The sequence below is a fragment of the Tiliqua scincoides genome, chromosome 3, assembly GCF_035046505.1.
Source record: "Tiliqua scincoides isolate rTilSci1 chromosome 3, rTilSci1.hap2, whole genome shotgun sequence".
NCBI classification, from domain to species: Eukaryota; Metazoa; Chordata; class Lepidosauria; order Squamata; family Scincidae; genus Tiliqua; species Tiliqua scincoides.
In genome coordinates this window covers 73,014,309-73,032,357 of record NC_089823.1, presented here as the reverse complement: position 1 = coordinate 73,032,357, position 18,049 = coordinate 73,014,309, and the positions used below count along the sequence as shown (strand labels likewise).

The 18,049-nt window shown below is 43.3% G+C and overlaps 1 protein-coding gene across 1 annotated transcript in view; it reads left to right on the top strand.

Moving 5' to 3' along the window:
• IL1RAPL1 (interleukin 1 receptor accessory protein like 1) overlaps positions 1 to 13,644 on the top strand; it is a 784,296-nt gene extending 770,652 nt beyond the window's left edge. The window contains exons 12-13 of the mRNA XM_066621736.1: positions 9,776 to 9,946; positions 12,926 to 13,644. Of these exons, the coding sequence (XP_066477833.1) occupies positions 9,776 to 9,946; positions 12,926 to 13,644 (890 nt within the window). The remainder of the gene's footprint in view (positions 1 to 9,775; positions 9,947 to 12,925) is intronic.
• The last annotated feature ends 4,405 nt before the right edge of the window (positions 13,645 to 18,049 follow it).

The following is an 18,049-nucleotide window of genomic DNA, read 5'->3' as shown; positions in this document are numbered from 1 at the left end:
TAATCTCTCTGCCAGCTCAGAAGGCACTGGTAAATGTTTTCAGCATCCCAGGTTTTATATGCTCAATAGCAGGTGCTGTTTTTCTTGCTACACTTAGAAGGAGAGGGCAGCATGTTTATCACAGAAACACACTACCCTGACTAAAAGCAAATCTTTTAAATGGCATAATCTATACTTAAAGCCAAAGTGCAAGCAACAAATCAATCACATTTTCATTTGGAAGATGCATGGATAGAAGACTTTAGCTGTACTTTTCTTATGCTTTGGAGAATAAATTAGGAAGTTCTTTTCAAAAGAGGAGACGAAAGCTGTACAGTTTCTCTAGGTATTGTTTGAGTTTTAGCACCTTGTATTGTTATCCTTACCTTGGAAGAATTTAGGAATCAGCAATGTGCTATCTTGAGTGCTCTCATGAAAGCCCTGGAGCCAGATTCAGGCACAGCGTGCCACTTTGAGTTACAAAAATAAGTGCTTCTTCATCTACCAATAGTTCCATTACTTATGAATTGTTTAAAAAGCAGACTGTGACCCACAGTAAGCACAAAGTATCACATTAGGACCATGAAACAAATCTACTCTTCGGCATGCGACATATGCATATTGTAAATGGGCTTATGCCAGTAGTCCCAACCACCTTTTTGTGACCCAATTTGCTTTTGCTACTTGTATTGGCAACCTTCAGTCTCGAAAGACTATGGTATCGCGCTCTGAAAGGTGGTTCTGGCACAGCGTCTAGTGTGGCTGAAAAGGCCAATCCGGGAGTGACAATCCCTTCCACACCGGGAGCAAGTGCAGTCTGTCCCTGGTCTGTCTCCCTGGCTATGGGCCTTCCTTCTTTGCCTCTTAGCCTCAGACTGTTGGCAAAGTGTCTCTTCAAACTGGGAAAGGCCATGCTGCACAGCCTGCCTCCAAGCGGGCCGCTCAGAGGCCAGTGTTTCCCACTTGTTGAGGTCCATCCCTAAGGCCTTCAGATCCCTCTTGCAGATGTCCTTGTATCGCAGCTGTGGTCTACCTGTAGAGCGCTTTCCTTGCACGAGTTCTCCATAGAGGAGATCCTTTGGGATCCGGCCATCATCCATTCTCACGACATGACCAAGCCAACGCAGGCGTCTCTGTTTCAGCAGTGAATACATGCTAGGGATTCCAGCACGTTCCAGGACTGTGTTGTTTGGAACTTTGTCCTGCCAGGTGATGCCGAGGATGCGTCGGAGGCAGCGCATGTGGAAAGCGCTCAGTTTCCTCTCCTGTTGTGAGCGAAGAGTCCATGACTCGCTGCAGTACAGAAGTGTACTCAGGACGCAAGCTCTGTAGACCTGGATCTTGGTATATTCCGTCAGCTTCTTGTTGGACCAGACTCTCTTTGTGAGTCTGGAAAACGTGGTAGCTGCTTTACCGATGCGCTTGTTTAGCTCAGTATCGAGAGAATGAGTGTCGGAGATCGTTGAGCCAAGGTACACAAAGTCATGGACAACCTCCAGTTCATGCTCAGAGATTGTAATGCAGGGAGGTGAGTCCACATCCTGAACCATGACCTGTGTTTTCTTCAGGCTGATTGTCAGTCCAAAATCTTGGCAGGCCTTGCTAAAACGATCCATGAGCTGCTGGAGATCTTTGGCAGAGTGGGTAGTGACAGCTGCATCGTCGGCAAAGAGGAAGTCACGCAGACATTTCAGCTGGACTTTGGATTTTGCTCTCAGTCTGGAGAGGTTGAAGAGCTTTCCGTCTGATCTGGTCCAGAGATAGATGCCTTCTGTTGCAGTTCCAAAGGCCTGCTTCAGCAGGACAGCGAAGAAAATCCCAAACAAGGTTGGTGCAAGAACACAGCCCTGCTTCACTCCGCTTCGGATGTCAAAAGGGTCTGATGTGGAGCCATCGAAGACAACAGTGCCCTTCATGTCCTTGTGGAAAGATCTGATGATGCTGAGGAGCCTGGGTGGACATCCAATCTTGGGGAGAATCTTGAAGAGGCCGTCTCTGCTGACCAGGTCGAAAGCCTTTGTGAGATCTATGAAGGCTATAAAGAGTGGCTGTCGTTGTTCCCTGCATTTCTCCTGCAGTTGTCTAAGGGAGAATACCATATCAGTGGTGGACCTGTTGGCTCGGAATCCACACTGCGATTCTGGATAGACGCTCTCTGCAAGTACCTGGAGCCTCTTTAGTACAACTCGGGCAAACAGCTTTCCTACAACGCTAAGGAGAGAGATGCCGCGGTAGTTGTTGCAGTCACCCCTGTCACCTTTGTTCTTGTACAGCGTGATGATGTTTGCATCCCTCATGTCTTGAGGTACTCCACCTTCTCTCCAGCAGAGACAGAGGATTTCATGCAGCTCAGTGACGATTTACCCTGGGGGCTGGGGGCTAAGAATAGGCCCTCAGTTTGGCTGTACTTGTCGTAAGAGGCGACTAAACAGCCACCGGGTAGATGGGACTCGTCAGCCTAGGAAGGCAGCTCATCTAAGAGAAGGAAACTCTGACCTCAAACCTCCACTGCCTTGTGGCTACATCCAGTTATGGAAAAGGCTTCAGGAGTCAACCTCGAGGCAAAATCAGGAGCCGGAGTCCCTTAGGCAGTTCATGGCTGAACACAGTCACGTTCTGGCAACTCCTGCGACGCCGCTGGAACCAACCGTATTGGCTTCTGCCTTTCCATTGGACCATTCCAGCGACGTGGAGAGGGGGGATTTGCTGCATGGGTAACAGCCTATCCTCCATACCTTCTTTACCCAGGCTTCGCGCACTGGAGAGGACACTCCAACTTCGCCATACGGCGTCGGCACAACACGGGAAGCAGCAGTTTACCGGTTATAAGTCTTTGCTCGATTGGCGTAGAGCATGACGCCAGGGGCTGCTTCCGACGGTGGGAGAGATCATTGCATCTCATTGGGCAGCTACCGCCCGCCTTAAGCTGGGCAGTCCCCAGCCAGTAAGGTGTTGCCTCGCCACGGTCCGTTAACCTCATGGGGTGCGTGGGGTTTAGGGTGAAAACCGACAAGCGGATCGACAACTCTGCACCATGCAACAGAAAACAGAGAACTACTGCCCTAAAGCTGGGCACCTGGAACGTTAGGACAATGACACCTGGCTTCTCTGATGACCTGCAAGAAATAGACGACGCACGCAAAACAGCTGTCATCGACATGGAGCTGAGCAGACTGCAGATGGACATCGTCGCCCTTCAAGAGACTAGGCTGCCAGATTCCGGATCTGTCAAGGAGAGAAATTTCTCATTTTTCTGGCAGGGAAAACCACCAAACGAAACCAGGGAACATGGCGTTGGCTTTGCGGTCAGAAATACCCTGCTGAAATCCATCATCCCACCTACTGTGGGAAGTGAAAGAATTTTGTCCCTGCAGCTCCAGTCATCAGCAGGACCTATCACTCTCATCAGTGCTTATGCACCGACTCTGTCGTCTCCAGCAGAAGCCAAAGACAAATTCTATGATGACCTGGCCACCACTGTCAAGAAAATCCCTGTAAAAGAGCCATTGTTCATCCTCGGCGATTTCAATGCTAGAGTTGGTGCTGATAACAGTTCATGGCCCACTTGCTTAGGTCAGTTTGGCACTGGGAGGATGAACGAAAATGGCCAACGCCTGCTAGAGTTTTGCTGTCATCACGGTCTCTGTGTCAGCAATACGTTCTTCAACACAAAGCCCCAACATAGAGTCTCTTGGAGACATCCAAGATCAAAGCACTGGCACCAGCTCGACCTGATCCTCACCAGACGCTCCAGCCTTCCCAGCATCAAGATCACACACAGTTATCATGGTGCTGCCTGCAACACTGACCACTCCCTGGTGTGCAGCAGAGTGAAACTGCAAACAAAGCGACTGTATCACACGAAAAAGGAAGGAAGACCTCGCATTGATACCAGCAAGACCCGGGATCAGAGAAAAGTGGAGGAATTTGCACAAGCGCTTGAGGAATCTCTTCCAGGCCCGGCCGACGCAAACGCATCCAACAGATGGGAACATTTCAAGAATACCGTTTACAACACCGTCTTGTCCATATTCGGCAAGAAGACCAACAAGGCGGCAGACTGGTTTGAAGCCCACTCTGAGGAGTTGACACCAGTCATTGAGGAAAAGAGGAGAGCTCAAGCAGCATACAAGGCCTGTCCCAGTGAGCGCAACCTGCAGGTCCTCCGAACTGCTCGCAGCAAAGTCCAACAGACTGCCAGGAGATGTGCTAACGACTACTGGCTCCAGCTCTGTTCCGAGATACAGATAGCAGCTGACACGGGCAACATCAAGGGGATGTATGATGGTATCAAGCAGGCCCTAGGTCCAACACAGAAGAAAATTGCCCCTCTGAAGTCTGCAACAGGCGAGGTCATCCAGGATCAGGCGCAGCAGATGGAACGCTGGGTGCAGCACTACTCTGAGCTATATTCCAGAGAAAATGTAGTCACCGAAGAAGCACTGAACAACATTGAGTGCCTGCCTGTGCTGGAAGAGCTTGACAGTGAACCAACCCTAGAAGAACTTCACGTGGCCCTGGACTCCCTTGCCTTTGGCAAGGCACCTGGAAAAGACAGCATCCCTGCTGAAGTCCTAAAATGCTGCAAAGAGATCATCGTCACTGAGCTGCATGAAATCAGCTACTTTTGCTACTATGGTTATGCAAACATCATTTGGGTTTCTGTGCACCATTTGTTTTCATTATGTTCCTCTTCATTTCATCAAAAATTGTTAAATTCATACTGGTTGTGTTGCAAATCCTCTGTTGTCATTCCCCCATATATTTTTCTGTGAAAGAGGTGGGGTGGAAGGGAAGAGCAGTGGGCTCTTTTTTCCTTTCCTTAAACCTTTGTAAAAGGATTGTGGGAGCAATTCCAGTGGCCACCTCATGACAGTTTCCTTTTTTTACATTGCACAATGCCTCCAATGTTTTATCAGTCTGGGGGGATTGTGGAGAAAAACCATGGTGGCTGTCAAATAAACAAACTTTTAGCTCACCGTATTCTGGGCTGCCTGGTAGCTCAGGACTAAAGGGTAAAGGAACCAGGAGAGGGGATTTCAGGTCTCAGACCAGCAGAGAGTATAGTCTTCACAAGGCACAGCCTATCTGTTCTGCCAGCAATAATGAAACAGGCCTACCAAATTGAGGGTCAGAAAAGTTTTTCCCAAACTTTATGCTGCTTTGATATGAATTTGGGGTGCCGATTCCAAAAATGGCATCCGTTTTGCCCTATCACAACTAGTTTTGGAGATACAGTTTAGCCTCATTAGTGAATGGTTCAAGCAGCTTCCTCATGAGGAAGCCATGATGTAGGCTTCCTCATGAGGAAGCTGCTTGAACCATTCACTAATGAGGCTATACTATATCTCCAGAACTAGATGTGATAGGGCAAAACGGATGCCATTTTTCAAATCAGCACCCCAAATATACCCAGGAATTGGTGTAACGTTTAAGGAAGCAAAATGTGTGTTGGCCTGTGTAATTTCAGATGGAAAAATATAGAAGTAGCAGCACCTTGGACTCCGGCTTCACACACCATGCTTTTTCAAACAAATATAGGCCAAATAAAAGATCCACATTGGCAGCATCTCAGGAGCCATGCACAGGACCTGCTCCTTAGTCTTTCCCCCTACCCAATGCATGGACGAGTTCTCAGCCATACATTTTTATTTTTTTTTTGCCTAAGAAGCAAAAAAATGCAGGCTTAGAATACAAAAGAGCTCAAGTTCAATCCCTAGATGCAAACTCTTAAGAAGGGTCAAGAACGCGTGCGAGGCAAAGCAAAGAGATAAGAACACAAGCCAAGCAAGAACAGATGCGAGAAGCAAACGGAAATGACTGCCGCATGGGCTAATATCCTTACTCAAGAAACTGTTGGACTACCGTGTTTCCCCAAAAATGACCTATCCCAAAAATAAGACCTAGTTGTGATCAGTTGTGATCAGGGGGGGCAGGAGGGGTCCTCTGGCGGGGTGGGTGGACAACATGACCGGGAACAATGCACTCCCCCGTGCCACCTAGAAAGCTCCTGCTGTGCTGCCTTGGGCAGAGGACGCTGAGGAGGAGCTGAGGCGGGAAGCAGCAGGGGAGGCAACCCTGCCTACCGGGCTCTGAGGCTCTCCACACCTTCCAGGGAGTAAGTCCCATTAACTATAAAGGGACTGACTTCTGAGTGGGCAGGCAGGCAGGGATCCTCCTGGGTGCTGAGGGGATATTTTTGTAAGGTATATTTTTGTACGTGAATGACTGGATTGTTGTACATTAAAAAAAAAAAAACAAGATCTACCCGGAAAATAAGGCCTAGTGTGTTTTTTTGAGCCAAAAAAATATAAGACAGTGTCTTATTTTCGGGGAAACACGGTACTTATGCTGCCTGCAGCCTTTAATTTGGCCCAGCTTCATCTTCCTGTCTAGCCATATCACCCCCTTCCATGTTCATTAAGATGACTGCCAGTATCTGCTTGCCAGGACATTTTGTTTGCAGTTACCATATATCTCCCCTTTGTGCGGTCACTGTTACAAAGGAAACATGGGGATGAATGAGCAGCTGCAATGCTAGTCTGCTGAGCAGGAGTTCATTAGGGCTTGTTGAGAAAGTAAAAGTGAGTCAATGGCACTAACCCCTAGGTGCTGTTCCATTCTATTTTCCTAACTCCCACTCATTCACTGCATCATAGTCCCCAACATGTGTGTTGTAATATTGTTGGGACAATCCATTCACTGGGGATGTTGCGCTGAAGTTCTGTCTGTGGTTTCCGATTGTTGTGCTTCACATGTTCATGTGTATCATTCAAAAGAGAATACATCATAAGCATGTGATCAGCAGTTAGAGTACCCAGTCCCCATCATTTCACTGCTTAACTAAATCTGGAGACTTGTGAGGAAGAGAGCCCCTTGTTCGGCACACAATCTGTGTCCACTGTGAAGGAAACACTTTTCCAAACTACTTAGGGGCAGTTTGTTAAGCCAGTACACATATTATATTGTGGGAATGGGTGAGGATAGGAGATGCAAACCTATCTCTTTTCTTGTGGGTTTGGTGGAGGTGGAGAGAGGAAATGCCTGTGTCACACTAGAGACGTGTCCTTTCCTTTCAATGCTCACTTGTATTGCGTACCCTTGCACTTGTAACATACCCCTGCAGTCTCAGTTGCAACAGTAGAATCATTACTTCAAATGAGTGTCTGAAGTCCTGTGATAGGATCTCTCTAGAACCGTGCTTCTCAAACTGTGGACCACAGACTGGTTGCTGGTTCATGAGCTATTGGCTGCTAGCCTATGGTGGGTCTCCTGGTGCTTCCTTCTTCAGGCTTCTCAGAGGCTCCCAAGGCTTGCACTGTGACTTTGACGTGCACCAAGCCTTGCAAGAGGCTCTGCGGAACTGGAAGAAGGAAGCAAGAAAGACTAGGTAAGCCTATGTACCATGGACTGGCATTATATATTCAGTGCTGGTTTGTGGCACTTAAGGGAAAAAAATGCTGGTCTGTAACAGTGGACCCTTTGAGTAGCACTGCTCCCAGAAGACAAGTGTTACTCATTTGCCTGTCATTGTTTTGGCTGCCCATGTCTGTTGGAATTCTTTTTTTCTGCAAAGATCCCCACTCTCAAGTTCCTTGTTGTCTGGACATGGAGGCAGAGTGATGCAGCATTTGTTTATTTATCTTGATCTACGAGATCTGGGTTCTCAGATGGGGGCATATATACAATTCCTAGTGGGCTGTGATGGGCTTAAGACTAAATCAAAAGTTATCCTAACTTCCAGCGTGGCTATAGGATGAAACTGAGAGGAGATGAGTGCATCATCTAAAGTTCTCCATTGCAGTCAGTAGAAGTATATTAACTTATGCCACAACTTTTATATAATGTTATTGTGTTATTAGGGGTGGGACAAACCACTAAGCAAGCATAGGATTCTAACCAAAGCCCACTCTCCCTCCACCATGCCTTTAACTCCATTTTCTTTTGTGCTAGCAGAGTCCTTCCAATGTAGCTGTCTTGTCACTGATGGCCCAACCATGAGGTGATGAGGTAGCTTGCGTTAGCAGCAGATTGCCGGGGAGGGGAGACGACGACAACAGATTTAGGGTGTTTTTCATCCTGAGTCTGCTGCCACCTCCCTCCAACCTTCCGTGGACATGAGACACACTGATCTACTTCCTGCTCTCTTGAACAGGAAACAGATTGTCTTACCATGCTCCTTGTGCAGTTTTTGCAAACCCAAAGGTCTGGGACTTCAAGTTTTATTTAAAGGGACCACAGAATGAAGGAACGCCTTCATTTGTGCAATCACTGTGTATGTTGATATATTTATTTCTACCATTAGTGCTGGTCTCTACCGGCACAGGAGATTTAGAAGGGCTTTTTTTCCCCTACCAGCAGACATAAATCCAGGATAGGATTACTTTGCACATGGTCCATTGTGTATATTTTAAAAAGGGATACAGTTTCTGTGGAGGTACTGCACAACTGATTTACGAAATGCCCATTTGCTTTTCACATGACCAACTACTAACACCCCTAGAACTGACTTTTAACTTTAGCATCAGCTGAAGTATAAAAAGGAGTAGAGTGAGAAAAAGATGTGCTGTTAGTAAATAGCTGGATTCAGCACTGAATCACTATAACATTACTTATGGCACACAGTAGGATATTCAATCAGGTCTCTTTTACAAGCATTTGATATTCACTATGGCCTGTGCATAATGCTGTCTAGAGAATTAGATGGATGTTAACATTTCATTACTCCTGCCATTGATTTCCCCCTACTTTCTTCACAACAAAAATCAAAATGTGACCTCTTATTCCACTGAATTAGTTCCACAGCACTTGGCATTATTGACCTCTTAATGAAAATTAACGACGGCTTATTTCATTCAGTCTTACAAGTAAGCAAACCAAATGCATACATTGGAAAGGGTACATTTATTTGTCACTGGAAAAGAAATAACAATTATATTCAAAACAAAAACTAACCTTAATGGAACAAACCAAAGTCATTTAAACACTAAGGATGCAATCCTAACCAACTTTCCAGCACTGACATAGCTGTGCCAGTGTGGTGTGCATTGCATCCTACAGTGGGGAGGCAGTTAAGGGGGCATCCTCAAGATAAGGGCATGTTTGTTACCTTACCTCGGGACTGCATTGCGCTGGGTCAGTGCTGGAAAGTTGGTTAGGATTGCACCCTAAACTGAATAAAGAAGAAAGGCTGGTTTTCACTGCAACATCCAGTTCTTGGTACTCATATGAACTTACATACACTTAATAATTTCTAAAAACTAGAAAAATAGTGAAAGAATTATCAAGCAAATTCTCACTCAAAAATTTCTTGAATTTATGGTCTCCTAATTCATTTTTTCCCCCAACATTCTCAATTATGGACAGTGTAAGATTTAAAATTTTTATGTCCAAGTTAGTCAATTGGCATGTTGATACTTAATATTTTGTAAAAATTTAAGAGCAGCATTTACTTCTGGTTCAGCCACATGTCCACCTTCCCTATCCATGTTTTCTGCTTTGTGCATGGGAGACTTCGCTGAATCAGATCTGACTGACTGGCAACTGCAAACATGCCTTTACTTTTCTCAGTTGTAACATAGCTAGACAAAGGATGAAGCAAGTACAACATGTGGTAAAGTAGGAAAGAAGGGATGAAAGGCAGGAAGGGGGCTACATGGGCAGAGAAATGCAGAACTAGACCTATCAACAATTATTCTAAAAGGTAAAAGGAAAAATTAGTGAAAGCTTGTATGAAGATCAAGTCTCTCTTTTGCTTCTTTCTCCCACCTCTCTTCCCGTTCCTTTGCATTTACAGAGAACAAAGATTATGATGCATATTTGTCATACACCAAAGTGGATCCTGACCAGTGGAATCAGGAAACTGGGGAAGAAGAACGATTTGCTCTTGAGATCTTACCAGATATGCTTGAAAAGCACTATGGGTACAAGTTGTTCATTCCAGATAGAGATTTGATTCCAACTGGAAGTAAGTTTTCATTTTGTGTTCGTGCACACACCCATGTTTGTTCTGCATAGCAATCAATACTAATCTTTACACTTTTTAGATCAATTTTAATGCAGAATTATTTCAGTGCCGTTTCATAATATGTTAATAAGAGTTAGTGGTCAAATAATTACTGACTGTAAATATAAAATGCAAAGGGTGGCATGCTGACTAGAGCTTCTATAATCCACAGCTCTCTCTGCAAGTGTTTTCTGCTTGCACAAGGAGTCCTTCTGCAAAGGACTTTTTCACAGGGAAGCATCCAGTGTCAGAGGTGCTAATCGAGATACTTCACATAATATATTGCCTAAATTATGTAAATTAAGCTGGAAGTAGAAAGAAATTCATTGGAAAATTATTATAATCACCATAATTATTAACATAATGTATTCAAAACAGTTAGAGCACAAGAGGTTGCAAAGTACATTTATTCAGCCTTATTTAGTATTACTAATACAAGCATCCACTAAAACCATCTAGGGCCAAACTCAATTCTATGGATGCACTGTCAATGACTGGAAAGATCCCGTTATGGCAGTAATTCCCAAATATTTTCGGTTGGTGGTTCCCTTGACCTACTGGCTAGCTATAATCCTATACACTGTATAAGGCAGCAGGTTTTTCACAAGGATTCTGCAGCTCCCCTGGCTGGTTTCCAGCTCCCCAGGGAGCCACGGCTCACAGTTTAGGAACCTCTGATTAGGGCTAACAGAATCCTGCACCCTCCAGAATGCAAACATGGTCACCAAGTTTTAATTCATTATGAGAAATGTGAAATAGTGTTGTCCCCCCATGTGCTCATCCAATCCTGATCTCTCCAGACTGTATCTTTTGAGAAAACAGACCTTGACAGATAAATGAGTGATTTCTTGACGAAGAAATGTTGAAGTGGGGGAAAGAAAGAGGGGTCTACCATGCCCTATTTGTACAAAATAATAAAGCATGCATTTGTCAACTACTGATAAAATTATCCGCATATCCCAAAATCCCATAATAAAAATGTTAATGCAAAAAATTCATGGAGCAGATAGTAATCAACTGGGTACTAATTCAGAGGATTTCTGTCTCCTCTTCCATTCTGTTTTATTTTTCTTGCTTATGCCCAACTTTTTTTTTATTTAGTGCACATTGTTCTGTAAACTCATAATTTAGTCAGTTGAATATAGTTTCCTGAACTGAAAACGAGCCCTGTTTCTCACTGAAGGAAGGCAGGAAAGAAAAGCAGGGGGAGCTGGCCTGGACCCATTGCTCTCCCAGAAGACAGGCCCCGAAGACAGCTAGTCCACATTCTTACCTTGCTACTCTGACATGTGGCTCTTCAGTAATGGGAATGGAAAAAAGGAGAAGGGCTATTGCAGGAGGATGACTCAGAATCTTTTAGGCTTTGGGGAGCTCACAGGCACCTCTGGGGAATTAGAAGTGTCTAAAAACAAGGAAAAATAGGCAAGAAACAAGGAAAAAATGAATTTTCACCTCAGGGCTGTACATGTATAATTCAGATGACTGAATGCTCCAGATTAAAGAAATTCCTTCGCAAAGCTAACTTGTATTAGGCCTCCCCCCCATTTCATTTTTCTTTTCAAAATAGAGGGAAAATTTTATTTTTGAAGGTCCATTCAATTACGGGAGTTCCCACCTACACTCTGAAGTGGTACTGCCCAGATACAGGTATACTACTTAAGTGAAAACTAGGCTTGAATAAATGAGGAGACTTATGCCAGTAAAGGTTTCAAACTTGAACTTGAAATGAGGAGACAGAATGCATCTGGATACCCTGTGAATTACTTACCTTCTTGTTGTTTTGAAATATAACCTTAAGTATCAGCTTCTCATTCTAGCCATGACAATAGAAATAAGCTATCTTCTCTCACGCAAAATCGTGTGCACCACAAAGAGACCTCTGAGCCAAATGCAGCCTGGAGAAAATTATTTTTCTATCCACAGTATGTACATAAATAGCACACAATCTTATGGGAGTCCTAAATGGCACAAATTATGCCACTACATAATAGTATATTGGGTTTGACCGACCTGTGGAAAAATGAACCTTTTCAGTATGAAAATGCAAACATTTTTCCATAAGCAGAGCATTTTTCCATAAGCAGAGCAAATTGATGAATTTGCTGAATTTGAAATTGTCTGAATTCAACCATGTATTGAATCAGACATAGAAATAATAATGTTTTAGGGTAGGGGTCTCCAAACCCTGGCCTGGGGGCACATGCAGCCTTCCGGATGATTTTATCTGGCTTGCAGGGTTCCCTAACTTCTTAGAGCTAAAATAGCTCCAAAGACACACTTCCGGGTATTACTGCATTCAGCAACCACAGAAATTGGAATAATTTCTTTCCATTACATAGCATTATGTCCAGCACCTTTAGTGGCTGAATGAGGTATATACGATGCTGGGCGTATAAATATAAATTAAAGTTAATGTCTACGTTAAACTTATACAGAACAGAAACTAAGACCAAAAAAGTTATGATTTGTGTTGTAGGTTGCTTGATGGTTTTGCTACTCTTCTTTTTGGGAAAAGGGAGTGGAAGTTGCCTGTGGAAGTGATTTTTTCTCTCTCTTCCAAGAAACAAATAGGAAAGAATCTCATGTCTTGCCTTCAGATACCATCTGCCTCCTCCTGCTTTAAAGAAGAGAGCTTAGTTCTAAGGGCAGCACGTGTGGATTCTCCCCTGCCTGGAAGAAGGGAAAGAGATAAGAGGGTGCTTTGAAGATCACATCCCCTGAAGGAGCTCTTCATTTTTCCCATCCCTAGACTCAAAAGCGAGCTTTCCCAGGGAAATTCTTACTTGTCCCATATGAGCAGGCAAATGGTTGTTTGCAAGCTGCATCTGAAGGCTTGTGGTTGTTTTAAAGACTGGATTAAAAAAGCTTGTTTGCCCTTTGCATGGGTCGCCATTCATGTGTAATTTTTGACTGATCTTAAGCCACTCTTTTGTTTTGCAGCATACATCGAAGATGTAGCAAGATGTGTAGACCAAAGCAAGCGATTGATCATTGTCATGACTCCGAATTACGTGGTTCGAAGAGGCTGGAGTATCTTTGAACTGGAAACACGACTTCGAAACATGCTAGTCACAGGAGAAATCAAAGTGATACTGATTGAATGCAGCGAACTCCGAGGAATTATGAACTACCAGGAGGTTGAGGCCCTCAAACATACCATCAAGCTCCTAACTGTGATTAAATGGCATGGACCAAAATGCAACAAGTTGAATTCCAAATTCTGGAAACGTTTACAGTACGAAATGCCTTTTAAGAGGATAGAACCCATCACACATGAGCAGGTTTTAGATGTCAGTGAGCAGGGGCCCTTTGGGGAACTGCAGACGGTCTCAGCAATTTCCATGGCTGCTGCTACCTCCACTGCTCTGGCCACTGCCCACCCTGACCTGCGCTCCACCTTTCATAACACGTATCATTCCCAGATGCGCCAGAAACACTATTATCGAAGCTATGAATACGACGTACCTCCTACTGGCACCCTGCCTCTTACCTCAATAGGTAACCAGCATACCTACTGCAACATCCCTATGACACTTATCAATGGGCAACGGCCACAGACAAAAACTAACAGGGAGCAGAATCCCGATGAGGCTCATACAAACAGTGCGATACTGCCACTCTTGCCGCGAGAAACCAGTATATCCAGTGTGATTTGGTGACAGGAATGCAAGGGGGAACTCTGCCCCCTTGTGTAGAATCTAAGTCTGCAGTCTGGTGCCTGGAACTACATCCTCGACTGCCGCTGTTAAACATGCATTACAATCTGAAATATGAGGAAAAACAGGGTCTTGTACATATGTTTTTGCAAATTTCTTTGTAGCATCAGTCTTCCTGTTTTACCCATGTCTCTTGTCATTCACATTTTGACTTTGTTTTATATGTCATTGAGATTTGTATATTTACCTTTTTTAAAAAAGAAAAATGAAGAGACTGCTGTATAGATAGGAAAACCTTTTTGCTTCATTAGTATAGTTTGAGTGTTATTTTTTTAACATTTCTTGGGAATGCTTGGACAAAGCTCTGTTGAATCCGGAAGCACTATCCATTTTGTTGGCCTGCCTAGCCTGATACCCAGAGGCCATGCTTGCAGCAATTCACCAGTGTGTGTGTGTGTGCGTGTGTGCGAACACTGGTTCTTAGGAGGGCCCCGACAATGACTCATAGCCCTGTCTTCATTCCTTACCCCCACTCACTGCTACACTCTGCCCCCAACCCTTCCCCTTTTTACAGCACCACACTGGGTGAAATTACAGATGGTCCAATTGTCTAACATTTCACATAGTAAATAGTTGTGGTACAAAAACAAAAACAAAAAAAATACCCAGTCTGTATCACTTGCTTCACAATAACCACTATGACCACTATGGAGTATGTAGTAAGAAAAATAGGGGTTTTGATTTATTTTATGAGTTGATTGTATTCCTTTTATATAGAGATAACATGCCGACTAATTCATTCACTTCCTGAGAAAGTGTTGGATGTGTCTGTGATTTTTCTTTTTTTTTGGTTGAGATCAATGGTTTCATTTCCTGTTTTAAATTCTTCAAATGAGATTATTTACATTTGTCAGGCAAGTAAGGCATTAGGCACTGAAGTGCGCTAAATCCCACAGAGATTTACAATGATGGCTTCCAAACCAAAGGAGAGGAGGAGGACAATATCAAATATGGTTTGTCAGACTGTGTTACAGAAAATGCTATCTTTTAAGAAGTATGAGAACATTCTTTTGCAGCCAATTTTGGAGTCCCCGTGTATCAGTCGTCACCTTTTCTTTTCACCGATACATCCAGAACTTAGCATTCTTTATTATTCATTCTTATCTCTCTCTCTTTTTTTAAGCTTGTAATAATAAGATTTTTTTTTTTAAATTCCAAGGTTGTTTAAAGGAGATCTCAGGAGGTTGCAAAAGTAAATACCAACAAACATCAATATTTTATACAAGATTAATATTTAAATCAGACCCAGAAATGTTGGAAACAATTAATGTTATTGAATAAAATAAAACTAGTTTTATTTTAAAATGTATGATTTCATCTTTCAAAAGTGAAAGAAAGAGCTCTGGGAAATGTTCTCTGCATAAATCTCAGGACTGAATCTTGTCTATGTGGAAGTCAATGAGGATTTGTTGATGACATTTGAGCCAAAAGTTTTGCAGTGCTAACACAATAAGTTCTGATACTCATATTTACACAAATGAATGCAACAATCACATTTCAAACAAAATTGGGTAGAGGGGTGACAATTGAATATAGCATTAAGTAATTGGGCACACATTCCTAACAGTTTAAACTGATGCAATAATACACTGAAGTTGGATCAATTTGCACCAGAAAAGAATGTCACTTTTGTTGTTTTACACTCAAAATGCAGCAGTTTAACTGCTTGACAACAATGGTTTGAAACTATTAAATTTCCCATCATTTGGAGGGGCTTCTTAAAGTTAACCAGTCACAGCCAATACAATGGATGTTATGTTTGTTTTGTCATCATAAAAAAAAAATCCAAGTTACAATATATTCCAGGAGTAGCCAAACCACAGCTTACAAGCCATGTGCAGCTCTTTGACATATAATGTGCGGTTCACAAAAATAAGTTGACTGAGCTCATTTTTACATCATAACTGTTACAAAAAGTAAATAAATTCAAACTTTATATTTACCACGTGTAAACTGAGAGTCCAATGGTAATGCAAGTTTAATAATCATGGTGAGTAAATATATTTAAGAATTTAATTGCTTCTTAAATAAAACACTCAAGCATCTCTCTTGCAGCTCTCAAGCACCTGAAGTTTATCATATGTGGCTCTTACATTAAGCAAGTTTGGCCACTCCTGGTATATTTGGTTTGGGAAAGATGCAGTGTGATGAAATGATGTGTAGCTGTGTACTAGAGGTGTTTGTGGGCTTCAGCTATATAATGGGAAATAGCCAGTCTCATGCTGTAAAGAAGCACCAGCAATCCCAGTTCGGGGAGCTCTAAGGTGTACATTGACATTTATTTGCATAATATTAATTTCTGTGACAGTTCACTCAGGTTCTTTTCAGATAATCTGTTATTTTGCAAATGTGTGCCCTGCTTTTCTCCAGCCCCCAACAAACCCCTGGACATGTGCCAAATACGTTCCATCAAATAAATAAAGCTGCCAGGACAGATAAAATCTCAAAGCAGCTGTGCACATTTCATTCTTTGAGAATTTAAGGTGCCTATTATTTATTAGAGACACCTGCCAGCTACTAATGGAATTTAATGGACTATGACGGGATTTCAAATCTCAAACCCAACATCCAACTAAAGGTAAATCAGTGCAATAGACTTTCCTTTATATTTTTTAAAGCTTAAATCTAGGTTGTGAAGTATACACAGAGCATAGCAAACTTACTGCAGTCACACTGTAAGTGTTAGGAGGTTTGGATTCTTTTCTTTTCTCAAAGTCTCACCAGGAATAGTTTGTTCTTCTATTTTTAAAAGTAGATTGAAGCACTTTGAATAGCATGATTCAGGGATTGATGGCTACTATTTGATATTCACACTACTTAAGAAGAGTTTCTTACAAAGCTTTGTCATATTATTAAACACAAACAAGAAAGGTAGAGAATGCGTGTGAGATAGTGACGCAAAACGAGAAGACATTTCTGGCATTGGATACATTCCATCCAAGAAATTCTCTTTTACCAACAGCTCTGTGTGAGAAACAGTAAAGGAACTGTCATATGTTCACATACTCAATGTTTGACTAAAAATCTGTTAGAACACAAAATAAAAAACAATTATTTGCCCTTGTTCTTGGGCTCAATCTTTTTTTTTTAAACTGGGGAAGATGGGATGGGAAGAGATGTTCCAAAATGTATGCAAGTTTAAGGACTATGCATTTTTAAAGGGCTGCAGTACAACAGAAGGTAAAGCTTACAGTGCTTTTAACAATGGATTTCAAATGTGTTTTGGGTTGTGGCCAATTGTAAAGTACATTTGGTAGGCAAAAGGTATTTCTCCTGCTTGAAGTTCAGGCCCAACAGCCCAATCCTAACTAAATCCCATCCTTGCTGCTGCAGCTATGCCAATGGACAGTGTGCTGCAGACTGTGGGAGGGGAGTTGTCTGGAAACCTTCTTATAATAATAATAACAACAACTCAATATTTATATACCGCCTTTCTGGTCATTGGATTACTCCTCTGACTTTATTCAAGGCGGTTTACATAGGCAGGCATTTCTAAATCCCTCAAGGGGATTTTACAATCATAAAGCTTCTCTCTTTCAAGAACCAACAACATTTCAGAATGGATCTTCCTGGTTTGGTCTCACTTCTGCCCTCCAGTTCTCCCACCAGGCTGGCAAGCAGCTCCATCTCTCACATGGAGGGCAGCCAAGATGCTTCTTGCTCACACCAAGAGCAGGTGGAATCATTCAGCTGGGCTTGTCAGCTGCTTCAAGGTCTTGCCATTCTCAGCCATTCAGGGAGCTGCCGGTGTCCTCGAACTGGCGATCTTCTGATGTTATCTTCGGGCTAACGGAGGCTCTACTGACCAGACCTCCTGCCCTGTATCCTCCCTGTATTCTTGAGGATACTTTTGTTCCCTTACTCTGGGACAAGCCTACACTGCCCTAATGGTTCTCCTCAGATCTGTACCAGCTATCAAGAGGACAAGGTTGGGATCCGGTACATGCCAGTGCCACCAAGATCCACCCCCTGCCTCGTCCAGCTCCCACCCACCCTCTCACCACCCAGAAACTCCCCCGTTTCACCCCTTCTCCATCCTGTCCCACCCACCCTCTGCTACTCGCCTCTGCTGCCAGCATACCTTTGCTGTTGGAGGTAGCCAGAAGTGGCAGCAGGCCTCTAGCACTGCTGCCATTTGTGGCAATGGATCAAAAATGCATGCTATATGGCCGTTTACAACAGCAGAACTGTGTCATAAAGGGCTGCCTAGTCCTAATCAGTACTGCGCTGCGATCTTGGATCACATGGATAATCACAATAATGTCAAAATGTTTTAGTACCTAGCAAGCTCTTAATATGGAGCCAAGTTTCACTGCAACCTCTAGACATCACGATCAGTTTTAATTTG